This window comes from Artibeus jamaicensis, unplaced genomic scaffold, assembly GCF_021234435.1.
Source record: "Artibeus jamaicensis isolate MK-2021 breed Jamaican fruit bat unplaced genomic scaffold, CSHL_Jam_final contig_525, whole genome shotgun sequence".
Classification (NCBI taxonomy): Eukaryota; Metazoa; Chordata; class Mammalia; order Chiroptera; family Phyllostomidae; genus Artibeus; species Artibeus jamaicensis.
Window position 1 is genome coordinate 16,029,435 of NW_026521874.1, and position 26,627 is coordinate 16,056,061.

The 26,627-nt window shown below is 44.9% G+C and overlaps 1 protein-coding gene across 5 annotated transcripts in view; it reads left to right on the forward strand.

The window, feature by feature from the left end:
- The window catches only part of NF2 (NF2, moesin-ezrin-radixin like (MERLIN) tumor suppressor), a 70,047-nt gene that overhangs the window by 19,967 nt on the left and 23,453 nt on the right, over positions 1 to 26,627 (forward strand). For 4 of the 5 annotated variants that reach the window (XM_037153277.2, XM_037153276.2, XM_037153275.2 and 1 more), the window contains exons 2-8: positions 5,573 to 5,698; positions 7,588 to 7,710; positions 10,862 to 10,945; positions 18,636 to 18,704; positions 19,561 to 19,643; positions 21,541 to 21,616; positions 25,771 to 25,905. In XM_037153277.2, the coding sequence (XP_037009172.1) occupies positions 5,573 to 5,698; positions 7,588 to 7,710; positions 10,862 to 10,945; positions 18,636 to 18,704; positions 19,561 to 19,643; positions 21,541 to 21,616; positions 25,771 to 25,905 (696 nt within the window). The remainder of the gene's footprint in view (positions 1 to 5,572; positions 5,699 to 7,587; positions 7,711 to 10,861; positions 10,946 to 18,635; positions 18,705 to 19,560; positions 19,644 to 21,540; positions 21,617 to 25,770; positions 25,906 to 26,627) is intronic. The other variant, XM_037153278.2, reaches the window with a different exon arrangement.

The window sequence follows — 26,627 nt, forward strand, 5'->3', positions numbered from 1 at the left end:
TATGCCGCCTGTCAGATACCAGGAAAGTGCAGAGAACATTCCTCCACTTTGCAACAGCTTGGACCCAAGTGGCAGACGTGCTGTTCCCTGCGGCAGGCGTGACCTCCTGTTCTCAGCCCCTGTGTCACCAGAGGACCAAGTATTGCTTGGCTTTCAAGACCCTGCTCAGACAGCGTCTCCTCAGCGAAGCCCCTCACCCCCTGGGCTTGAGCTGTGTTCTCAGAGCACCCTGTTCTGGTTGCATTTGCCAGGTTGCATTTCTGTTATCCATTACCTGTCTTCCCTGTCAGACATGGATGGGGACGGTGTCTTGTCCTGAATTCATCATTTATCTCTCGTGCCGAGCACAATGACTAGGATGTAGTGGGTGCTCAATAAATGTTTGTCAAATGAGTGATAGCATGGTTAGTTCAACGAGAATTGATGGTGCCCTTTCTGATCTGTCATCCATCACCCATGGAGTGAAATAGGACCAGGGGCTTTAAACAGTGCCACTTGAGACTATAAGGAGTGGAGGCGGGGTTAGAATGAATAATAACTACCTTTTATTGAGTATTTACTATGCGTAGGGTACTGTCTCAGCATTTTAAATTGTATTAATGTACTTAATCCTTTGATCAGTCTGCTAAGGCAGGTTCTGTTTATTATTCCCTCTGGGAAGTATAAGAAAGTGCAATAACTTGCCCAAGGTCACAGAGTGACAGAGCTGAGATTCCTGTCGATGTTACATAACCTATCTGTGCTCTTCAGACTTGTTCCTGGAGAGAATCAAGCCCTCCTGTCCCGAGGCATCCGTCTTATGTAATGATTTAACTTCTTTCCTGTAATTTAGAATGGTACTTGTTGTAATCCATCTTTGGGACACAGGAGAAAACCGTCACTCAGATAACTCTCTGTGTTCTCTGGCTCCCATGAGAGAGGCAGAGGAGGTAGTTTATAAAGAGTTGCTTTTAGATGTTCTTTAGGTCCTTTTGGAAGCACAGCAATCGATGTTCTCCAGTCAAACCGAACTACAATACTTTCCCTTCCTACAAGGATCATCTAAGCTTTTGTTGTCTCTAGACCTTTGCATATGCTGTTCCCACTGCCTGGAACATACTTCCTCGCTCACTCCTCCTTCCCCACTATGAGAGTCCGTTTAGATGCCAAGTTAGAGGGTTCCTTATCAGGCATCCCGGCAGCCTCTGTGTCCCTTTGGGGCGCTGACAAGGGTAGTAGCACTGAAAACCTCACCTGGAGTGGATTTTCACGTGGGGTTAAGGAGGCGAATATTCATTCCTGACTGGTCCATGCCCTAGACCTGTTCTGTGAGGGTAGAGGCGCTCTCTTTTGTTCCCTGTCTGTCCGCTGTATCTCGGCTGTTGCTTGCACAGATTGGGTGTTCACCAGATACTCGTTGAAGGAGTGGATGGTGGGAGGTTCATTTTGCTTTAAGTTTCTGAGCCTTGGGTTTTTGAAGCAGGCAAGTCTTCCGAGGGACAGCCACTGCTGGCCATGTGTTTTATGTCCACACTCGGCCAGGCGCTGAGGGGAATGGAGACACGACGGATGCTGCTCTGTCCTGAGGCGCCCACCATGGAGCGAGACGTTCGGATGTTCAGATTGCTCCCTAGCATCTGCACAGTACGGTGGCTCACTGACGAAACTCTGAAGACGAGCGTGGCCACGTTCTGGTGAGCTGGCTGCCACCCAGGCAGCCCCACTCACAACCCGAGACCTCCCTTCACAGGGTGTCCTGAGAACCACGTGGAGCAACTGTGACCGATGGTTCTTATGTGTTAAGAACTAGAAACCCAAATTAGGACCACTCAGCAAGCCTCATGCTTTCTGGGGAGGGTATTTTTGGAAAGTACATCCTCAGATCAGTAAACAACATGTTGGTGCTTGGATTTAACCTACAAGAAAAATTTTAATTACTTAAAGATTGAACATTTTATTTTAGCTAAGGCTTTAAATCAAATGTATTTAGGACATTTTACCTGGTCTCCTCAGGCACCTTAACGTATCTTGTCTTAAATTTAATTGCTCATCTGTTCCCCTTGAAACTTGCTGCTTCTCCTGCGGTTCTCTCTCTCCCTTAAAGGAACCACCTGGTGCCCAAGCCAGAAACACAGGTGTCCTTGATTCTTTCTCCTTGGGTCCCTGCTGGCATTCGGGCACCAGTCCTGTGACTGCCTTCTTCCCATTCCGCAGGCTGTCTTCTCTGCCTCCCACTCACTGCCTTTTGTCAAGGCAGGAGTTGGCCTCCTTTCTGTCCTTATTGATTCTAGGCTGCTTTCCTCCAACTCGTCCTCCACCCTGCCATCAGCGCACATCCCAGAATCGGATCCGATCCCATCACTCCTCTGCCCGAAAGTCTCCAAAGGCTCCTTGGGCAGCCACCTGGCCCCACGTCGTGCCCTGCTTTCCACCCCACCCCTCCTGAGTTCAGGCCGTCTGTTTCAGCTCTACCAGATGACGTGCAGGTCCCTATAGGTATTATTATCTTTCTGAAAGACACATTTCCTTTTCTCTTTCACCTTTCACTCATTCACTAAAGCCTTCTCTGACCTGAGTCTTTGCGTGAGTCTCCTGCATGGACCATGCTTCCACCATTTGGCATCCTTAGTGTCTAACCTTGCTCAGCGTATGGGATGTGCCTTGTAATGCTTTCTGAAAGAGTAAGTGAGAGGCAGCCGAGGCATTAACACACAGTGAGTTACAAAGGAGCAGCACTGGGCTCCTCTGAGAATGGATTTTATTTCAGGGAGGGAGAAGAGTGGTAAGATACTGGTTACTTACTGGAGAAGGTGGCTGGGGAGTCGTAGTGGCGAGGACCCCACGGAGCAGGAAAAAAGGCAACCAGGGATGTAAGGGTTGCCCACCCTGGGTCACCATGGAAAAGGTCAGCGTCTGCTTTAGGAGGCTGCCAAGGGATCTGTGGCTCAGTTTCCTTATTTTCACAGAAAGGATGGGTCTCCAGTGGGGAGACCCAGTGGGTAAGCTGATTTCTAGCTCTGACATTCTCCAGTTCTTAGAGTCAAAGTTAAAAATCTAAGTAGGGCATTTTGAACCAGAGCGAGCATTTCCCCCCCTCTCCTCACTTTATTGTCAGCTCCATGGGAACAAAGACATTGCCTCTGCATTCAACAGAGAGAGTTTTGCATTTTAAAAACAAAGAAGTAGAAAGGAACACAAGGAAACTGCATTAATATGATATTATGTTTGAGAATTTAACTCCCAAGTCAGGAAATTCACGCGTCCTTGTTTTTGCAGCTTCCCTTTAGATGCCCCGCACGGCCCGTTTACAGACGGGGCCCCTGCGTGCCAAAGCCCGGCCTGGCCAGGGCCGTGCAGTATGGAGGATTCGGAATTGTTACCTTGATCTTTTGGGCCCTTGAGTGCTTAACTTCTCCAAGTTAATGTCTGTTCTTTAGCGTTACGTTATCTTGTAGCAAGGTAGTCATTTATAATTTACGTACTATGTACTGCCTTAAAACAGAGACAAGAGAATAATCGTCATCCTGAAGGTTCTTGTTTTCCAAAACAACATTTCTTCCGTGGAGTCTGCCTGTAGGAATTTAAACCCGCTGTGAATTAAAAAACCCTTTGTCCTACTGTCAGGCTGGGAACTGGGGGTGCCAACGAGCATTACCAAACCTCACCCAAGGGGAAGGAGATCATCTTTTTTAAAAATAAAACTTGTCAATTTATTCTACACAGCATAACTTCTAAAAACTTCAACCTTTGTAGTGTTCCAGGGGCCTCACTAAAGTCCCAGAGAGGGGACAGGAGCATAGTGAGAAGGGACAGGTAGGAGACATGGCCCTGGTGAAGGACAAAAGCCCAAACGTATCTCCGCCACTCAGCTGCTGCGGTTTTGGTGTCTTCCCATGCAGGCTGCTACCGGGCTCTCTGACTTCGACCGCAAGCGCGGAAGAGGGGTGGGCTCTGCTGTCAAGCACCTCATAGAGAACGTACGGTTCATTCACATGTATTAAAACCAGAAGACCGGCCGGAAAAATCCTCTGTAGAAGTGGGTTTCAGCAAGAGCCAATCAGATACTAGAGGCCTAACTTACTTTTTCCTTTTTGCTTTTATACCAAGTCTCTAAACCCTGATTTTTCATCCCCCCCCTTTCTTTTCATCATGCATCTTCAGTATGCTGGAAACTGGGTGGAGATTTTCAGTGAGGGCAGAAGGACTGGTGCGCTAATTATGGGAGACAAGTTCAGTGGGCTTGCTCTTCTGGCATCTGGTGACATTGTAATTGAATCTCGAGATTGTTCTTACTATGACCATCGACACTGTGATGTGTCTCATACGCTCCTGTACCGGGTGTACATTTGAATGTCCACCTGGTGCTTGGGGGCCCCTTAGGGGTAGGGGGTGAGCACAGCTAAGGGGTAGTATGGGAACATCTTGGGTGATTTAACTTGAAAGCCACAAGGTGGCAACATTTACTAAACCGATGGGCATTTTCTTCCCCTGTGAAGATAGTGAACTTGCTTTTCCAGCTACAAGATTGAATAGCTGAGGAAAGGATTTAGCAGCCATTGCTTCAGGTCCTTTTGAAAGTGAGGCTATAGGATAAGCACAGTACAGTATATTGGAGTCTATTCATCCCCTGGCTCAGGCACTGAGAGTCTGAAATTGCTCTGTGTGACTATGGGCAAGGTGCCTCCACTTTGGCCTCAGTTATTCATTGTGATGGGAGAGAACTTTGATTGGACTGACTGTTCTCTATTTTTTTTTCTCCATGATTTATGACTTTGGTTACAACTTCCTTTCCTATGTTGCTTAAAAAAAAAAAACAAAGCAAAACAGAAAACTTCAAGTAAAAGCAGCCTTTAAACACACACACACACACACACACACACAATACTACTAACCTTTTATGAAAGGGCAGGGTTATGATTTTTTGAAAAATCAATGACCACCTGGCTGGTGTAGCTCAGTGGATTGAGCGCGGGCCTGCGAACCACACAATCGCGGTTCGATTCCCAGTCAGGGCACATGCCTGGGTTGCAGGCCAGTTCCCTACAGGCCAGTTCCCAGCAGGGGAGGCACAAAAGGCAACCATACATTGATGTTTCTCTCCCTCTCTCCTTCCCCCCCTTCCCCTCTAAAGATAAATAAATAATAATATTGAAAAAAATTTTTAAAAAAAGAATATATTTAAAAAAAAAGAAAAAGAAAAATCAATGACTAAATCTCAAGGAAATGAATGTCCCTAGAAGCTAGCCACCTCCCTGGGTTAACTCAAGAGACCAGACTCTCCTAAATGGGGATGCTTATTCACCAACTTCCCTAAATTAGCTTTGGGGATATTAAGGTCTATAAGGAACTGTCCAGGGGAAGTACTGTGTACGCTTTGCAGTGATTAAGCCATTAAACTCTAATTGGTATTTTCTCACTCGTGGTTGTGCGTAGGAAGCTTGAAAATGATGCAGGAATTCTCCGCTCCTCGGCCATCTCAGCGTCATCGCCACGCTTTGGAACCCGAGAGCGGAGAGTGCAGAGAAGAGGTTTTGTGTGAGTGGACTATGGCTTTTGCTCACTCTGCTTCCCCCTGTGGTGTGTTGTATTGCAGATGAAGTGGAAAGGGAAGGACCTATTTGATCTGGTGTGCCGGACCCTGGGGCTTCGGGAGACCTGGTTCTTTGGACTGCAGTACACCATCAAGGACACCGTGGCCTGGCTCAAGATGGACAAGAAGGTTGGGCTGGAACCGGAGGACACCAGTGGGGCTGGTGTGTGCTCTGGTCCTGTCCTGAGCACGGGCTCGGGGTATTTGTTCATCATGGGGCATGACGGATAGAGGGCAGAGAAAGGGGGCAAGTCCTGCAGAAAGCAGGTCCTCGAGATGCCCCAGGCCCTCTACTGCTCACAGACTCTCTGGGCAAGCAGAACAAACCGAGATCAAACTGTTGCGATCCCTGGGCACTTTACTCACGGTCACCAGGCTGATTGCTTCTGGCTTTATGCTGCTCAATTTATTGAGCCACTGGGCAGGCTTTATGAATAAAAATTATATATGTATGTTTATAACATATGTCTTTGAAAGATGTTCTTGGGGCTCATGTGCTTTATGAAATTTTAAAAGCTTTTTTGAGAAACACCACGGCCCAACTCAATTTAATCATCAACGCGATCTAAGGAATACAGAGTGCTCAGGTCGCTGTGGGGAAGGAAGACTGTTCTTCTAGACCCCATGATTTTCTGGGGCTTCTGAGGCCTGGACAAGTGCGGGCTCCCAGCAGTTCTAGTGTGGCTTAGAGAGGAATACTGACTAGGGAAACTGCCCTCTCCGTGGGTTCATACATGCGTACAAAGACATACTTACCTGCTTAACTGCCCACCTGACCATGAAGATGGGTGAGAATGGCCCTATGCTTTTGTCAGTAACTCTTGAAAGATACCTGCTCTCAAAGGAATCAGTGTCTAATTCTTGCCCCCAATGGAATCCCCTGCAACTGCCCCCTTGAGTTTATTACCTATTTTGTGGCACGATAAACAAGAAAAGCCGCCTGTGTTTTATCAGTTTGACTTTAAATTCAAGTGTTCATTCACGCACTAATCTGAATCTACATGTTAGAATTCCTGCTGATGATGAATTTCACACGCTAATTCTGGACCCTGGAGATCAAAGTGTCCCCTGTGCCGATGTTAGCAAGGTCGCCCTAGGTCAGGGTGATTTCGAATCTCCTGGGCACCACCAATTAAAATGTGGGCAGGGGCATGGAAAGTGAGCTCTCAAAAGCAGCAGAACTTTCTGTGTCTCTTTGTGATTCTCAGCAAAGTCAATTTTTAAATCATACACTGAGTGCCGGCCGAATGGATATTGGACCGGGGGCATCAGGAGCCGCAACGCCCGCTGCTCGAAGGAAATAAACTCTGACACGTGTGAATGGAGCCTGTCACGTGGCGTGCTCATGGCCTGAAGGGAAATTAATTCTGCAGAGCAGATGGTTCAGGCGTTTCGGTGGGTGGGTGAAATTGCTGGAAGATTAAAGGCAGTGTGGTTTACCGATTGTGCTCAAGTATTTTGTGGGGCATCTCCAGAGGTTCCTGAAAACAAAGGGTTGCCACGATGGACACGTTTCACTTCTGTTGCTCAGTTAATGTGTAACTGATGTCCCAAAGATTTAGTTCATCATCCTAAGCTCCATTCCAGTATGGACTTAAAGGTTGGGGGTTGGCAGCCGAAAAACAGAGAATAAAGACATAATCCATGAGTTCAAAAAAAAATTTAAAAACATTCAGCCTGCCATAAAGGGTAATGCCCAAGACCTTTGAGTCATAAATTTCTGATTTTTAACTCTCTCCGTGGCCTTGAGAACATTTGTGCCTAAATCTTAGCTCCACTCGCCCCTTGGGGAGATTAATGAACTTAGTACAGAAATGCCATTTGAAGTGAGTATTACCTCTTGTTATAGATGGCTTTGTGAGAGCTTCAAACTGAAGAATCACACAGCCTTTGGGAAATGTGATGAATGTAGAGGGGAAAAAATATTTGTACGCTCCCTGAGAAAGTTTCTTTGACAAGGGCGTGGGAGAAAGAGGTGCCCACACGGCTTGTTTGTCTTTTGCTCTGTGATTCTGCAGGTTTTGGATCACGATGTTTCGAAGGAAGAGCCGGTCACCTTCCACTTCCTGGCCAAATTTTATCCTGAGAACGCTGAGGAGGAGCTGGTCCAGGAAATCACGCAACATTTATTCTTCTTGCAGGTACACTAGTCTGTCCTATCCCCTCCATGATGGGAAACCTCACTCGGCCCTGGTTGCAGAGGTGACCTGGACAAACCCATTGGAGTTGACCAGAAAAACTTCACACTGTGAAAATATTCCATCCCCAGAAAGTTAGACCTTTTGGTTCTGTAATGGAAAAAATCTTTAGACTACAATTATATCTGAGTGATGAGAATTGGTGTCCGATGAAATTGCAGAAGTGTGATGGTGAAAAGATGGGTAGGCCGTGGCTGGTGTGGCCCAGTGGATTGAGTATCAGCCTGTGAACTGAAAGGTCGCTGGTTCGATCCCCTGTCAGGGCACATGCCTGGGTTGCGGGCCAAGTCCCGGGTTGGGGGCATGTGCGAGGCAACTGATCGGTGTTTCTCTCTCACATTGATGTTTCTCTCCCTATCTTTCTCCCTCCTTTTCCCTCTCTCTAAAAAGAAATAAAATCTTTTTTAAAAAAAGAAAAAGGAATGGGTACAAGTAGCTGCCTAATTTGAAACCTCTTTGAAGAGAGGTTCTGTTTTCTTCTCACTAACTTGAAAGTACTCAAGGGCTGCACAAGAAGCCTACAGAGAGCCTTATGAAGAATAGTTCTCCCAGAAGTTCAAAATCTGTTCTCATTAAGGCAGGACTTCAGAATTCCGGTGACGCCTGGTTGATCCCACGCACGTAGAACTTCAGACAGTGTGCTTTGTGCTGCTGTTTGTCAATAATTGTCTTATTCCTCCCTGACTCCCTCATGGATTACAAGCCCCTTAAAGGCAAAACTCATGGAGCACACAGTGGGCCTTCCACGCACAATCACTCAGCCAAATTGAAGAAATTGGGAGACCCATAGCTACAGGTTCAAAGACAGCTAGTTGACCATCCGAGGACACAGCAAGGGGTGGGTTAGTGTGAGGACAGAAACCTTGTCGGTTTTGCTTGTGTCTTTACTGCTTGATCAGAGAGCTTCCCCAGTTTTCACGATTAGTTACTACAGTGATCAGTGCGGGAACTGCGTGTGTGATCAAGGTGCCCCCCTCAGGGACGGGAAAGGTTACAGCAGGGATGTTAGTTGACTTCTCAGACAGAGATGCATGGTCTGTTGCACAGTCCTCCTGTGAGTAATGTGTTCAGAAAATATTAAGTTAACTGTGGTGAAACCCTCCAAATAATTTTTTTTAGCCTCACCCAAGGACATTTTTTCATTGTATTTTAGAGAGAGGTGAGGGGAGAGAGAGAAACACTGATGTGACAGAGAAGATTTCATTGGTTGCCTCCCCCAGGCACCTGGATGGGGGTTGGACCCACAACATAGGTATATGCCCTGACCAGGAATCGAACCCACAACCTTTCGGTTATGGGATGGCACTCCAACCAACTGAACCACACCATTGAGGGCCCCCCAGACAGTTTTTTTTTTTTTTACCAAAGAAAGGTTTGCAAAAAAAAAAAAGCATATATACATGCATACACACAAAGGTCTGTTCAGAAGGTATCCATCCACATAATATAGAGACATTTATTGAAGAAGATACAAGATATAAGAAACATTGTACATAGAACAATGACACCTCAGTCTTCATCAAAGTAGGCACCTTGGGACCTGACACAGCTCTTCCAATTACCATCAGCTTTTTCCTGAATTTCTTTGACAGTCTAAAATCTCTTCCCTTTCAAAGGCAATTTTAGTTTTGGGAAAAGCCAGAAGGCGCAGCGCTCCAAATCTGGGCTGTAGAGAGGGCTGGGTACCTGGGTGATTCGAAGTTTCACCAAAAAACTCTGCATGAGGTGTAATGCGTGAGCGGGTGCGTTGTCATGATGAAGCTGCCAGTCACCAGTTGCCTTCTGAATCACCCCAGTAATTTCTGCAAAGGAATGTTCAAGATTAATGCAAAATTTGACACTGCTGTACTCACTCAGTCATTTTGAATGTGACTGCCACACAGTACACATGCTCACTCAACAGCGTCTACCGCCCCCACTGACTAGTACAGTGAAGTCGTCATGGTTCACGCATGTGCATTTCAGTCCACTCTCTTTGGCTGCCAGGTTACATCAATGATGTGCAAACCATTCTCTTTCTATTAACAGTGGCTGGACTTTTTACAGATAGACCATGCACACTCCCCGCTAACATTTTCCACTTGAAGGGAAGCCCTTTCAATTTTTCTATAGTGTGGCATTTTTTCCCCCTTTGAAAAAACAAACAAACAAGGGATTAGGAAGTCACACTGCTTTGAAGGAAACCATGTAATGACCGCCTAAGGCCCCAGAATGTCCTAGTATTTTAGGGATGGCTTTCTTGGGAGCAGTGCCCATCCCTTGCATTACTTTGGCTTCATCTTCCATTGCATTGAAATGTCGGACATTTTCATGGCTGAGCAAGGCAAAATTTCCTACTTTTATGAATCTGGTGACTGCTGATATCTGTGGGAAGCGAGGTGGCTTCCCCATGGTGGCTTCCCTGTGGTGTTGATTTTGGTGTGCCCCACTTCATGTGGCTCTCTCGCCTCTGCGTCCGGAACGTCACACACTGCACCATTCTCAGAAGTTACATGCAGTAAGATATGTTAATTCGGCATTATGGCTTTAAGAATTATATTTCCTGGACCTCACGTGTACTTAAAATTTTAATCAATCACACTTTATTGCTTCCTTTTTCCTTAGAGCATGCATATTGAAAGTGATGGTTTTTTTCCGCAGTCATAACTCAGTGGCCTCGCTGGCTTTTATCTCGTGTTAAGACTTAAAAGTAGACTCCATTTCCTCTCGTGCTGCGGGTTCTCAGCGGGGGCCCCGGGCTGCGATCACCACCAGGGCTGCTCCTGACACTTGTCAAGTTCACAGCTCTCTTCTGTCACAGCCCAGATGTTAGTCCCGTTTTAACCGGGAAGGTTGTTTTTCCTCGTCAGCATTTGATCGTGAACAGAGCAGATACAGGTTTTTTTACGCATGGCCATCTTACCAGTAAGCTCTCTGCGGCTGAACTCACAACCTGTCTGCAACAGTAATTTTAAAAAAAAATGGTGCCTTTTGTCAGAAAACCATTAGCAGGCCGGTCTGGCAGCCCCCATGAGCACCCTGCAGCCACCTGCTGTGGGCAGCATGCACAGACCACCTCTGTGCACACAGTGTGTCTGCCTTGTTGCCCTTTCAGGTAAAGAAGCAGATCTTAGATGAAAAGATCTACTGCCCTCCTGAGGCTTCTGTGCTCCTGGCTTCTTACGCCGTCCAGGCCAAGGTAGGCGCAAAGAAAAATGTATTTTTCCCGGGTGTTAACATGTGTTGCAGGGGCACTCTGGCCATCTGTGTCTTGGGATTTTCCAGGCTTCAGAGAGACTTTCCCCAGCAAGCAAGAGGTCGTGGAACTTGTGAACTGGGGGAACCAAGTGTCAATGTTTCACTTCTGTATAATCTTGTGAGTGTGTATGTGTGTGTATGTGTGTGTGTGTACAAATAAGTGTATAGCTTGATATATATTTTTTGTAATCTCATTGTGCATATAACCAGGAAAAAGGAACTTAACGATCTCCAGGTTGGGCCAAACATGGCCTTTAGTTCAGAAAGGCCCAGGTTTGCATTCCAAACCCATCTTCTGAGGACCAGCAGCCCTGTTGTGTGGGGACCTCACCACTCCCTGGAGACAGAGTGCCCCGCTTCACCCACCCTGACGGACATGCCACCTTGCTGGTGGCCAGGCACTGCAGGCTCTTGGGCCCTTGGAGCCCAGCTGAGCTGTCTGGTTAGCAGAAAGGTGTCTCCCAGAGACGTCACATCCCAGTGAGAGACTGTGAGGTCCACACAAGAGTGGCGGGAAAGGAGGCCGATGGCCTTGTGGTTTTGCGCTCCTTGTTTTCATGAGACCAATCACAGGGTCAGCCCAAGGGGTGTGATGTCCCTCGGGGTCCGCTTCAGTCACATGCCACTTTCTCTTGATCCCTCTGCTCACTGCCTGTCCCTGCAGCATGAGAAATCCCAGAATTAGGACGCCTTGATTACTTTTGTGATTTTGGATCATCTGTTGTTAGTATTTTTCTTCCTAGTGAGAGGTGTCCGTAAAGCCATTTCCCTGTAGTGTTACAAAAATTAATGCAATTTCAGATTGAAGTCAGGAAATAGCTAGCCTGTCATTTGGAGAGGCACAAAATTCTGTACATACTAGACAGACAGACAGAAGAATACCAGAGTCATTTGGTAACAGGTCTGATATTTGCCGAACGTCCATTGGCCTGAGGAGGGGGCAGTGTTGACCCAGTCACTGTACAGACACTAATGCAAGTATCCTCCCTCAGTGATGTGCCCGAGGTCTTTCGGGTGATCTTGGGGGAAAGCTACAAGCAGACAGAATTCATGGCTTTGGGATGACATTTTGTGCCTCCCCTACTTCACTGCCCAGCAAAATGAGTAATTGAAAAATACGGAAAGTGGGCCTTGATTCAACTAAAACATATGCTTCCTTTTAGGCTTTGATTAAGAATATTAATAACAGGAAAAATGTGTCCTTTCAATCAGTATCACCCTGACAGTGATGAAGCAGTCATTGTTGCTCTCATTAAATCTGAGCACTTCCTGGCCGGGAATTGGGTTCCTGTTTAGCACGCTTTCTCTCCAGCTGAGAGGAGACCTGCGCTCTCAAGGACACTACCTCTCCTGGAAGGGCTTCCAGCTCAAAGGTTACATTTTCTCTGCATGGACTTTGGGCCGCAAATGCAAAGGCCACCTGTGGGAAAAAAATAAATAAAAAACTTTCCTGGGAACCAGCAGATGTTTGCTTAAACAGATTTTACTGTAGGAAAGCCCTACTAATTTGAATCCTACTCATTTAGAGATGAAAGTGACTCACAGAGAGCATATGGGGTTCATATGGAAGAGGCTGTTCTGTTTTTTCCGGTGTAAATTCGCAGGAGCTCACAAATAAAGCTAATCTATGATTTCAAGTCTGCATTTGGAAAAATAAGGATTATTATATAACATGCTCCCAGTTTCCAGGTTTGCTGCTTAACATTAAAAGGATATTCCTGATAATAATAGCAATAAGATCTTACATGCCTGTAGTGTTCTACAGTTTTACAAAGTGTTTTAACATGAATATTTCATGCGATACTTAGTATACAGCCTTTGCAGTAAGCCAAGGCTTGAAAGTATTATGCCTGTTTTTCAGCTGAGTAATTTAAGGCTCGGAAAGGAGTAATATAATTTGTCTAAAGTCTCAGTACTTTGGATGAATTCTTTGTTAAAAAATGGAATTTGTACCCCACGCCTCAATGGACAGGATTTCAAGCAGAACAGAACCAGAGAATGGAGCCCGGTGAGAAAGCTGCTGTCTCATTGGCCAGCTCAGCACTTTGTGCCTATGCCTCACTGTCTAGTGTGTGAGGGAGGTCCCTGGGCGGCGTGCACTGCCGTTGACTAAATCCCAGGTTCACCGCCATAATCGCATTGGTCCAGACTTTTCAGTAAATTGTACTGGTTCCGTCTGTTATGTTCAGTGTGTTTTCTTCCACAACCTTTTCTGAAACAGAAAGGAACTTCAGAAGTGTGGAGGGGAAAGTGAATCGAGCTCATTAACACATGGAACGTAATTATCCACAAATGTATTCATTACAGTGTTTTAGCTGTTTGAATGATATAGACACAGTTAATTCCGAAGCATAAAGAAACAATTACCCTCAAAGTCTAAATACAAATATTAATCATATGGTTCAGTTAACAAGAGCCACATTTCTTGGTTGGAGCTAGAGTTACACTTGAATCAAAAGTAGGGGCTGGTTTTTTGGTGCAGTCGGGTGGCAACCGCAAACTGTCTTGCGACGTTGTGGTCCACCTGTTGGGTTTTGTATTGACGATTTGGTGTTTGGGATGCGTTCTTGTTAAAAATGGGAGAGAATGGTACACAGTTTCTCAGTCTTGCAGTGTTGGCCTGCAGGGTCCTAGTGTTCAGAGGGGGAAGGGAATGGAGGAGACTTACTGTTTCCTAAAAAGTGTTCTTGGGTACAAATTAAGGAGAGAGCGCCAAAGGCAATGAAGAAGTTGGGTGTATGTACAGTGTATGTAGAGTGGCAAGAGACGAGGCCACAGATGTCTGTAAGGGGCTAGATCATAAAAGGTCTTAACTGTATCCTGTGGGTGATAAAGAGCTAGGGAAGGGTTTATATTTTAGACAGAGTTTTGTTGGCTTAGTGAAGGACACGTGGGAGTGAGAGACAAGTTTGAAAACAGGGAGACCTGTTAGCAGGCAATGGTGGTCGTCCTGGGGAGAGACCATGAGGTCCGCACCTCTTAAAGAAAAAAAACAGAAGGTAAAAGTTGATATTTTAAAGGGTGCTATACTCTGCATATCTTTTCTGCATATCCTTTTACAGAATGATGTTTTTTTTTTTCCCATTCAACATTGACTAAAAGGTATATCTGTGTTTTATGTATAGACTGAGCTCAGTGACTCTAACCACTATATGGTAACCACTGATGAATAAACCTAGCGTATTTATCCAGCCCCCTTCTGAGGAACAGGCAGGTTTAGTTTCTACTTTTCCCCTATTACATAAACAGTGTTTTACTAAAAATCCTTTTATATGATTTTTGGTATAAATGTGCAAAAGCTTTCTCCCCTTAAGGTAGGTTTCCAGAAGTGGAATTAAATAAATATCCCTGAATATAAAGAAGTCTTAAGTGTATAAGAAAAAGGTAGCAGAAAAATGGGCACAAAGGGTGTGGAGAAAACAAGAATGATCAGTAAATACAAAAAGATGCTCCACCCTGGCCAGGTGCTCAGTTGGTTAGGGCGTCGTTCTGATGCACCCAGGTCACAGCTTTGATCCTGGTCAGGGCACACATGAGAAGCAACCAATGAATGAATGCATCAGTAAGCAGAACAACAAATTGATCTCTCTCTCCCTCTCTTTTTCTCTCTCCACTCTCTTTCTCTCTAAAATCAATTAAAAAATATTTCTAAAGAAAAAGATGTTCAATCTCACTAGTAATCAAAAGAACGAAAAATCAGGAACAATAGGTAACGTTCCAAACCTATAAGATTGACGAGGATACTGAATCTGTAGAAGCACTGTTTAAGCTCATTTACTTGCTGGAAGGGGCTGGGTGGGAACTGGCGTGACCTCTGCAGAGTGCGGGGTGAGGAGACGGCCCAGAGTTCCCCGGAAGTTCCCAAATCCCACTCCTCGGTGGCTCTGTGCCACAGGGACTCCTTCACGACATGCCTTCTTCACTTAAAACTGTCCAAACAGGCCGACCCATCTCATTTTTTTAAACTGCTTTTCATAAAAAGGAAGGACTCCAGATTGTTTAAATATCTCTTTATCAGTAGACATTTAGATTTGTGGGGGGTTTTCCTATTATTTTTTTTCTGTCACTTAGAAGGATGTAGCAAACATCCTTGAATAGGAACTTATGAACAATATTTCTCTGGTAGATAACCAAGAAATGGCGTAACTGGGTCACAGGATAAGAACATTTAAAATTAAAAAACTGCTAAGTGGAAGAAGCTGGACCCAAAAGGCTGCCTATAGTGTGATTTCATTTCCATGAAATGTCCATAATGGGCAAACCTGTAGAGACGGTGGATTTCGTGGCGGCTGCGGGGGCTGGAAGGAGGAGAGTGGGAGTTACTGCTCCTGGGTGTGCGGTTGCTTCTGGGGGGGGGGGGATGGAAATGTTCTGAAATTAGGTGGTGATAGTTGCAACCATTCTGAGTTTACTAGAAACCACTAAATTATGTGCCTCAAATGATGAATTTATACATGTAAATTTTATCTAAAAAAGAAAACATACAGCCCAATCGCCCTCTGAAAGCACCCTGATTTAACTTCTGAGAACGGGATGAGAGAACGCCTATTTTTCACATTCTCGTGGATGCTATTCGTCCTTTACATTTTTGCTAATTCGACCCCCCCAAAAAAAATAGATTTTTTAGAAAAGTTTTCATTTCCTTGATTACCACTGGGGCTGAGCCTCTTTTCATAGATTTTCTGACCATTGTATTGCTTTCCCCTGTGAGTGAAGAGTTTGTGACGTCTCATTTTTCTACTCTATTGTTTATCTTATTGATTTATAAGAGTTCCACATCTGATGGGTATTAACCTTTTTTTTACGTGTCAGACTGTCGATCTGTTTCTGTGTTTTGAGTGACTTTTATTTTAGAACAGCTTCACCCACCATTTTTATACACATGTTCTTCCACATTTTGTTCTTGTGTTTTGATAGATTTTCATTTATGGCCTAAGTCTTTAATCCATCTGTGTTTTAGTGACTGATGTGTGGTAGGGATCTAATGATTTATGCTGTGTATGTATTAATTAAATCTTTCTGTTTCATGAACTCCTGTTCTGAGAATTTGGGGTAATGTTCTATACATGTAGGCAGAAGAAAGTATTTAACATCCAGAAGGGTATTAAATATCTCTGTTTCACATAAGAACTGACTCCGAGAATCCTGTAAAATGGTGAGGCCCCTTCTCAAATTTAAATTCAATGGGTTTGTATCAGGGCTGGATCCAGGTTTTGTGGGGCCTGAAGTTTATGTAATATACGAGGTTCTTTTCAAGGCAAGAATGCAAATTACGAGGATAAAATTCAGTGCAGAGACTTGAAAGCCCAGCTTCATTAGCTTCACAGTAAATTCAGTCCTGGTGATATTATCAGAAATGCTTCCGTACATAAAAGGATGAGGAACCGCCATTTCCGGCCATGGTGCGGTAGGACTTCCTCTTATATTCACCAACTGCCACAACTTAAGGATTTTCTTGTTCTTTTGTTTTTTAAAGAGGCATTTAAAAGCAGACACATACACCAAGGTGGCTTTGATGTTGCAGGTGAAGTTAGTCCAGCAGCAAGCTCTTTCAGCGAGGCCTTCGCTGCTTCTGCAATCGCTCAGGTGCAAGCTGCTGGGTCCACGGAGTAGCTGGGAGCTCAGTATGATAATGTGGATCATTACTCTTGCAAGCCTTTGGAACCTGAATTTACAACTTTAACTTTGCATGCCTGCTTACTTTTGCATTAGGGCTTGATCAGCACTCTTTGAGAAGCTTGCAAATGCAGCTAACAGGGCTTTCTTTAGCATCCTACCCCTTCAAAACTAGGAGGCAACCAGTGTCATTATAAACAACGTGGAGGGTAATGATAATGTGAGACATTAACCCTGAGCCAAGCACAATGCAAAATGCTTACCCAGGTTCTCTCGTACTTCATTCTCAGCAGCTTGTAGGAGGCAGGCCCTATTATGACCCTTGCTTTCCCGATAAGGAAGCTGAGGGTTAGAGGAAGGGTGGCTTACTCCAGCCTCCAGGCGGATATTCTGCAGTCCCCACTTCAAAATTCTCTAAGACCAAGGCTGTCATTTGACAAATGAGGTCAAACACTCAGAGAGGTGACTCAACTGGAATTTTTATCTGTTAACACCAGGTCGTCTTGAGTGCTGTGTGTCAACCATCATTTTTTGAACTTTAGGGTACTTATGTTATTTGAGAGTGCTAGAAGATAAATACTGTTATTATCCCCATTTTATAGATGAAAAACCGGAGACACTGCTTCTCTGAGGCCTCAGCTAGTCAGTGGAAGAGTTGGGGTTGAATCTTAAGCAGCCTGCCTCCTGAGACAGCGCCACCAAAGCTCAGAGCGGCTGACTCACCGCTTCCCCGGGCCTCTCAGAGATAAGGACGCACCAGGCTCCTTCACCTTCTTTTAAATGGAGACACGCCTAGACGGGGCCACAAACCCTGTGGCATATTGAAAATGTTTAAATTTGACACATTAATTTCATTAGCACTCAAAAAACAAGGCAGTGCCCTCCTGCCTTAATTATGAGATTCATGAGAAATATTAATCTGCGGGGCTGTTATAGGAGGGTGGTGTGGGAATGAGATACGATTGAAAGTGGCAGACGAATGTGAGCGGATGTTGTTGGGTGTATGACCTCATTCGAGAAACATACCACAAGTCCAGCTTGAGGACCTTTGGGAACGACAAGATGGGCCTCATCCTGACCCGATTTGGTGGTACAGAGAGCCAACAGCTTTGTGCCTGAGCTGTCTTTTGTTTTTCCAGTGTTGGTGGCTAAAATGATAAATCTCTATAGAAGAGTCTACTAAGATACTGAGTTTTGTTGGTTTGGTCGAAAGAAAAGCCACTGAATACTGATTGACAAGACACAGGCTCCGATTTGATACTCTCTGTGTTATAGTTGGTTTCTGTTTCAAAATGCCATCATTTTTTTTTTTATTATTTCCTGGTCATCCTTCAGTTTCCTAAGAAAGAAAAGGATTCTTTTTCTTAAATCAGAAAAATAAATCTCCCAGTTATTCCCCAGGAAGAACACATTAAAATGCATAGTCCGTTCCTGGCCTTCCTAGCGGCTTGCTCTGCACCCTTAGGAAAGCCCTTGTACTTGTTTCTCTGTCTGTATGACATGAATGACAGTGTTGGTGTCACATTTTTCTAAAGCATTTTTTCAGAGCCTTCAATGAAAGGTATTACAAATATTGCCAGCATTATTCCCAGCTCCCCCTTAGCAATTGGCTCCAATTACCAGCCACTTAGAAGCATTTGTAGGTAAGGCTCTTATCACACCTTGCTAATCACAACTTTCACAGTTGTGTTTTGTAGTCGCATTCGGAAAGCTGATGTTTTGGTAGGGACTGCCTTCTTTGCCACTTAGAAAACACAGCTCCCTTTCCGAACAAATGTCACATTCTTATTAGCACATCCCCCACAGGGATTTCGCAACTCTGTTTATAGACATAATCACCTTTGTATTTTCATTCAAGGATAACAAACTAGCAAGGTTGAAATCTTGACTTGTCATCAGAATTGAATTGCTCCCTGGAGCTGGGAAGGAATTGAGACTGAGGCCAGCCGCTTGGAAATGACAGTTGTCTCTCGAATCTCAATCACTCACTCTCTTTTTCTTTCTTGTCTTTCCAGTATGGGGACTATGACCCCTCTGTTCACAAGCGGGGATTTTTGGCCCAAGAGGAATTGCTTCCAAAAAGGGTAAGAAATCAAATTCCCAATTCGGGCAGGCAGGCAGATGTGTGGTCTACGAGAAAGCTAACTAAAGGGCTTGAAGGGATAATGGGAGCACATGGCAAGAGCATGATTATAAATATTTTGTAATCAATCTCAGACAGAATCTCCATTAAGAATATTAAAAAGCAAAGGTTCAAGGGGTTCGTTTGGGGTCACCAGGACTAGCACAGCCTGCAAAGGGTCTTCCCATGAAAGGTGAGTGGGCATCAGCGATTCCAGAGGAGTGTGGAGCGGCCTGCGTTCATGGCCCAGGGAGCAGAGCCATTAGCAGCTGCTCGGGCTGGAGAGAGGAGATGAGTGAGGAGTGGGCCCTGCAGTTTTTAATCCTTGCTGTTGTTCATCTTGTTCATTAGCCAAAGGAGCAGGCCCTCCCTCCCTTTCGCTGCTTCTGATTTTATAGCTCCACTCATCCATCACATGTAATAAAGGCCTGCTGCTCACCTTCCCCTGACTTTACCTGCCCCTTTGATAGCTTCTGTGCGGGCTGGTGAAGGCAGCAGCACGCACAGCCTTGCCCAGCTGGCTGGCCCCGACCGAGGTCCTCCCTCGGGGATGCACAGCTCGGGAAAGAGGGGCCCCTGCCGGGCAAGGGGTGCACCCAGGCCTGAATAATGGTGCAGCTCTCTGAGTTGTGACTCAGATGGAATGGTGCTTGTTTACACACCCACCTCTGCATGCGACTATCTCCCTGCATGTGCTTTTTAAAAATAGCTGTGCTATTTTGTCAACATGATGCGTAATTACAAAAATGGCAAGTAATACCAAAACTTTGTCTCTATGTCTGGTTTTTGTTTTTTTTTTTGCTCTATATTTCTGGTAGGTAATAAATCTGTATCAAATGACTCCAGAAATGTGGGAGGAGAGAATTACAGCCTGGTACGCAGAGCACCGAGGCCGAGCCAGGTGAGGCTGCTTCATTCTGGGTTTACATTTCTTCATGGGATTTTTTTTTTAAGAACTATAAAACTAGGACATGCTTGTTGAACAAAGTGCTTTGCTGAAGTCTATAAAAGAAAAGAGAGAGCTGGGAGTAATGCCGGTGCTGCTCAGTTTTGTGTATATCCTTTTCTAGTGCTTGTAGGCACTTAGCGCCTGTCAGGATGTACAGACCTGCTGTCTTCGCCGGTGATTTAGTTTCACTGGAAGAATTCTATTGTGTAGATGTCCCATAGCTTTCGCGCCCCTTCCTCTCCTGACAGCATTGGGAAGAGCTGTAGTTTTTCTCTTTCGCAACCCAGTCTTTCTGCAGTACACACTGTCTTAGGTCCTTCTGGAGGGGTACAGGTGGCTTGGCCCATGGAGCCTCTGGAAGAGTTGCCAAGTCAAAGGGTATGAGCATTTTGAGCTTCGACAGGTGCCAGCAAATTGCCCTCCACCAAGGTTGCACCCAATTACATGCCCATCTGCATACATGGGAGTGTCTCTAACCCCCTTTGTTCCCCATCGCTTGTTTTTATCCATGCAAGTTTTATCATCTAAAAGGTAAAGAATTGTATCTTACATCTCAGTCAGCATTTCCCTGATCACTTTAGGAATTGATCCTTTTTTCATTCACCTTTAACATATTTTTTTCTCTGTTTCAAATGAACATTTTATATTACATGCATCCCGAAAAGTGGACACGTCATAAATAATATACTGATGGATGAATTATCACAAAGCAAAAATACCAAGTAACGGTAGACAATAGGACAGCACACGGCCCCCCGTCCCTCTCCCTCCTTCCCCAGAGGGAGTCTCTCTCCCGATTGCAGGCTCCCTAGGTCAGTGATGCCTGTTCTGAACTTGATACGAACGCAGCCAGATAGTTTCTATGTTTTGGCTGTCACATCTTTTACTCATCGTCATATTTGGAGATCTGGGTTTGTGGCATGTAGGAGTAGCTTGTTTGCTTTTCCCCCTTTCATTGTTATGTATCCTTCCACTGTATTAATAAACCACATTATGTCTCCATTCTGCTGTGGATGGACATTTACACTGTCGAGTTGTCTGCTGTCTTTTGCTATTACACGTGATGTCAAACAATTTTCCGAAGTAATCGTACCAATTTACATCTGCAGTGTGCATCATTTCTAGTCGCTCTACCTGCTTGCCAACACTTGGCATTCTCCCAGGGTGAATTTTTAAAGTTCGTTTGAGAGCATTTTGAGATCGGAGAGTGAGAGAAGAAGGCAAGGTCATAGGGAGACTTGACTTAAAACATTTCAATACTGTGCCCATTGGGGAGTTTTGTTTTTTTTTCCAAGTCATTGCTACTTCAAGAGCTTTCTTTACATTTGACTTACAGCTTACAAGTAGAAGACCTGGCTTGGGTTTTACAGACTGTAGCTCCTACCCTAACTTTCAACAGCACCCAAAGAAAGAAAATCAGAAGGGTAGCTCCTAGTAACGTGCAGGGAGAATTGTTTCATCACTGAAACCTTCTAAGTGAAGAAAGAACACAATCAAATAAAGTAGCAACTTAAATAAAATGTGAACATTCAAATCCACTTGAGGGGAGCTGATAACATACCATGTGATTTTCTTGAATTACGAGGCAGGTGTTACTGTTGACCAAGGGCAAATCATGGAATGGAAGCCGAGAGACACTGCATGGAATCTGCTTTCTTATTTCTACGGGAACAGGAAATTCTGCCTGACCTCGTTGTATTCAACAGGCTCGAGGTTAGGAAGAGACTTACGGTGTCTGCTCTGGCTTGAGTCTTCTGGCAGATTTGATTTGAGTGCTCAGATGAGCGGGCACCTGCCCTCCAGTTTTCTCACTTAGCTCCACTGACAATGTCTTTCATTCTCCCCACAGGGACGAAGCTGAAATGGAATATTTGAAGATAGCTCAGGACCTGGAGATGTACGGCGTGAACTACTTTGCAATCCGGGTGTGTTGAAGCTTCCCCGAGTATGAACAGAGGCTGAACCAGGGCAGACTGCTAAGATGGGTTGCTTTCTCATTCAGGGTGGTAGACTCTTTAACGGTTCGGTGGTAAAGAAGAGAAGAAAAGGGGAGAGGGTCTTATAGCCTCATTTTCTATTTTTGGACTTCAATTAGATCCTAGGTAATTAAGTGTGAGCTGAGCCTTGGGAGAAGGGCGGCATGCGGGGGTGTGGGTTGGGGGGGCTGGTCCTGCACGGAGCAGCATCTGATTATATCTGGCTCTGTGAGATCTGGGCCACTAGGGAGCACCTGTAAGTACTTTCTTCCCCCAAGGGCACAAGGAAAGTGAAGCTGCTTTTAAACATTACCGACCTGTTTGGGTATGGGCTCTTGTTCTCTCTAGCAGGCTAATTGGTTTTCTGTTCAGACCACTAATAGTCCTCCGTCCTCTGGGAACCCATCCCCTCTGCAGCAGATAGGCATTCGGGCCTTTCCAGTCTCTCCCGAGGGTGCCCTGCTGGATGTCGTGGGGAGGCAGCTCCTTCTAAAGGAATTCGTGTGAATTGCTAAAGTGTTTCATTGGTAGCTCCAGACCGTAGAGGGGATGTTAGGATGTTAAAACAAGCATCGCAGTGTGGTTTGCTTTCCTTTGAGGGGTCCCTATACATTTCATATTAAATTTGGGTAAATCAGAACACATTTAAAATATCCTAGCCTAGCTGTCTACCTGATTTGTTTTCTAAACATGAATTTTTAAAAATAAGGCACACTGATCAGTCATGTCATGCCATATAGTAAACAGCACTTAAAGGATTTTCCATGATAATGTGGAAGGTATTTTTCTAAAATTAAAAATTTTTAAATTTTATTTAAAAAATTTTTAATATATATTTTTATTTTATTGATTATGCCATTACATTTGTTCTATTTCCCCCTTCATTCTCCTCCACCCTGCACACCCCTCCCCCACTATTCCCCCCCTTTAGTTCATGAACACATGTCTCAAGTTCTTTAGATTCTATATTTCCCATACTATTCTTACCCTCCCCCTATCTATTTTCTATCTACTGTCTATGATACTTATTTTCTGTACCTTCTCCCCCCTTCTCCTTCTCCCACTCCCCTGTTGCTAACCCTCCACGTGATCTTCATTTCTATGGTTCTGCTCCTGATCTAGCTGTCCTCTTACTTTGCTTTTGTTTTAGGTGTGGTTGTTAATAACTGTGAGTTTGCTGTCCTTTCACTGTTCATCTTTTTTATCTTCTTTTTCTTAGATAAGACCCTTTAACATTTCATATAATAAGGGCTTGGGGATGATGAACTCCTTGAATTTAATCTTATCTGAGAAGCACTTTATCTGTCCTTCCATTCTAAATGAAAGTTTTGCTGGCTAGAGCAATCTTGGTTGTAGGTCTTTGGTTTTCATGAGAAATCAGCTGACAGTCTGATGGGAACTCCTTTGTAGGTGACTGTCCCCTTATCTCTTGCTGCTGTTAGGATTCTCTTCTTCATTTTAATCTTGGCTAATATAATGATGATGTGCCTTGGTGTGTTCCTTCTTGGGTCCAACCTCTTTGGGACTCTCTGCACCTCCTGGATTTCCTGGAAGTCTATTTCCTTTGCCAGAATGGGGAAGTTCTCTTTTATTATTTGTTCAGATAAGGTTTCCACTCGTAACCGTTCCTCTTCCCCTTCTGCTACTCCTATAATTCGGATGTTGGAACGTTTAAACATGTCCTGGAGGTTCCTAAGCCTCTCCTCATTTTTTTGAATTCTTGTTTCTTCATATTTTTCTGTTTGGTCATTTTTTCCTTCCTTCTGGTCTGCTCCCTTGATTTGAGTCCCAGTTTCCTTTCCATTACTATTGGTTTCCTGTGCATTTCCATTCATTTCAATTAGTTTAGCCTTCATATGTTCCTCTAATTTGTGACTAAAATCAATCAGTTCTGTGAACATCCTGATCACCAATGTTTTGAACTGTGCATCTGAAAGTTTGGCTATTTCTTCATCACTTAGATTTATTGGCTCTGGGGCTCTGAGTTGTTCTTGAGCCATGTTTTGATCTGTTTGTGCCTGTTATGTATGAGGAGAGGTGCCTTAGGTGTTCACCAGGGCGGGGCCACCCAGGTCGGCGCTGGTTTGTGACGCTGTACGTGGGGGCAGGGTCAGAGAGGGAGCAATGGCGGTCCTCTCTGCTTGCCCCCGCCTGTTTATCTGAGCACAAATGTGTGAGCCTGCTGCCCTGCGCCGGGGCCTGCATGGTCTGTCTCAGTGCACATCTCTTCACTGGTTTATCTGCACACAAATGCGCGACCGCAGACAGCCAGCCACCCTGCGCCTTCCCTGGGTCCACCTGTAGCTACCCCGCACCTGGGATCCTCGCCCTGGGCTGCCTGCGCACCACCCTGGTCGGGGGAATCTTTTTTGCCTGACCTGCTCCGCTGCTGGCTCTGACCCTCTCACCGGTTTAGCTGAGCGGTTCATTGTTTTCAGACTCCGTATTGTTCGATTTTCTGTGGCTTGGTTGCGTTTATTGTTGTTAAAACTTTGTTGTTTTTAGATTTGGTTGTGCGAGGAAGCAAAGTGTTTCCACCTACGCCTCCATCTTGGTGGAAGTTCCAAAATTTTTCTAAAGTTTTATTAATGTGTATTTGCTAGTTCTGTTTCTTTAGGGTCAGAGTAATTTAGTGCATTTCTGGGTTTTGTCAACAGAATTCCCCTTGCTCCGTATGCCCACCGCCTAGATTCTAGAAAACCAGAAACTAGAAAACTGTTTTCACGATCCTTAAAAAACAATTTCTAACAGCAGTCGGATACTGTGTTGTGTGTGTGGTTTCTTATATTGTGCCACAGACAAAGCTAATGCATGTTTTAGTTAAAGTTCCTGGATCCACTGTCAACTCAGGAACATAGGGGCTTAAAACCGTTTCTAAGGGGCTGCCTGAGTTTCCTCTCTTTCTCCCTGAGAGGTCAGAGTCATGGTGATACGCGGCACAGAGTAAGATCGTTTTTTTCTTTAAAAAGCTAAACGAAATAGTCAGAAGTATCTCATTTTCCAAAATACCGTGGATTTTAAAAGTACAAAGCCTTCCTTGTGTTCACATAGCACATAGTTTTAAGAGCTTTGCAGACGAACAGAGGAATGTCTCTCATGGTTTGGCAATCATACCTGGCCTCAGGGTGTTAGAAAAAAATTACCTTGGAGGACTTCCTTGTCCACATGACAGCTGCTGCTGGGTGGACGCTTCGCATCACAGTCCACGCACCCTCTCAGGTTGCGGCTCTGTCTTCCTGCCCCGGAGTCTCAGTTTGGTCTCATCATTGTCAGCAAGGGGCTTTGCGTGGGAAGCTTCCCCGCTCTGTCACCCAGAGGCCAGACCACAGCACAGGCGGGTGGCCCTGTAGCATGAGGACGTGGCCTCCAGGTCCCCAACGAACGGGGTCAGCGACGCGTGGGCCCAGCACGCTCGCCCTCTGGCTGCCCCGATCGCTGACCATCAGAGGTAGAGACTGAGTCTAGGCAATTGATCTTTTATGCAGCCGTACCGAGGCCTCATTTATGTATAATTCAGTTTGATATATTTTTCCAACATTTTATTCTAAAAGATTTTAAACATACAGAAAAGTTGAAAGAATTTTACAATGAATAAATACCCACATACACCCACTGCATAGATTCTACAATTAACATTTTATTGCACTGGCTTGATCACACTAAGATGCACTTTAACATGTGGTAATGAGACCATCTGATCTCAGCAGTTAAGAGTTTTCTTTCTGACAGTCCAGCAGTTTTTTCTTTTGACATAAGAAATGATTAAACCTGCAGGTTTTTATTTTCTGTCTACGATGACCTGGTTATTTAATTAGAGGCTAACAATGCTTAGGTCGCTGCTACTTGAGCCAGCGAGCCAGCAACGGGAGCCTCCAGTCGTCCCTCTGTGGGACACACAAATCATATAAATGGGGTGGTTTTGCCTCCACCTGCCTCCATTCAGGAAGCCAGAGGCCCCCTGGGTTATACGACAGCTGTGACTTCTGCTGGGAACTGTTGAAACTTGTCATATGTAACAGTGTGTGCCAGGTCTTTGGGGAAGCGGAATAAGACCTCCAGCCTCAGCTGGAGCTGACAGTAGCTGTTCTTTGTTGAATCTGCAGAATAAAAAGGGCACAGAGCTGCTGCTTGGAGTGGATGCCCTGGGGCTTCACATCTATGACCCCGAGAACAGGCTGACCCCCAAGATCTCCTTCCCGTGGAATGAAATCCGAAACATCTCGTACAGCGACAAGGAGGTAGGGCGTGATCTGCGTGATGTGCGCTGCCGACGCGCCAGTGGCCCCGCGGAAGGTCTTTCCCCATCTCTCCTCCTTGCCGAAGCATCCCCTGCCATATTCTCTTGTTATCAAGAAAATCATTTAACTCCCAGGCTTTGGGAGTTGGGTTATTGATGTGTATAGTATATACAGAACAGTACAGGCATCCTGTTTTCAAATAGCCTCGCTGAACCCCCTGCTGACTAACAGGAGTCCGGGAAGCTCAACCTGTCAGGACTAAACCCCAAAGAACAGTGAACAAACCAAAATGTAACCTTTTCTTATTGCTTGGCTTTTTATTTCTGGTGAGAAATTCTCTTTGCACTTTAAGTGTGGAATGTATCAAACCCTCTCTTTGTGTCTAATGCTTGATATGGGGGGAGGTACGTATATCAACAATGATATAAATAATGATATCAGGCTGACCTGCTTGCAAGAATTTGAGAATAGTGAAGTTTAAATTATTTAGATAAACGCTCTAAGTTAGAATTCAAATATTTCTAGACAGAATGGTGACCTTTCCCAAAAGCTGTTAATTTGTTTGCTCACTCATTCATTCGTTTGCTCACTCATTCATTCTTTGTTCATTGTAAGGGAATTATCGAGTGTCTGGTTTGTGTTAGGTCTCCTAGTGGAAACAAAGGTGTAGAAACTCCTGTCTTAGCCCTCAGGGAAGTTACAGTCCAGTGATGATTGGGCTG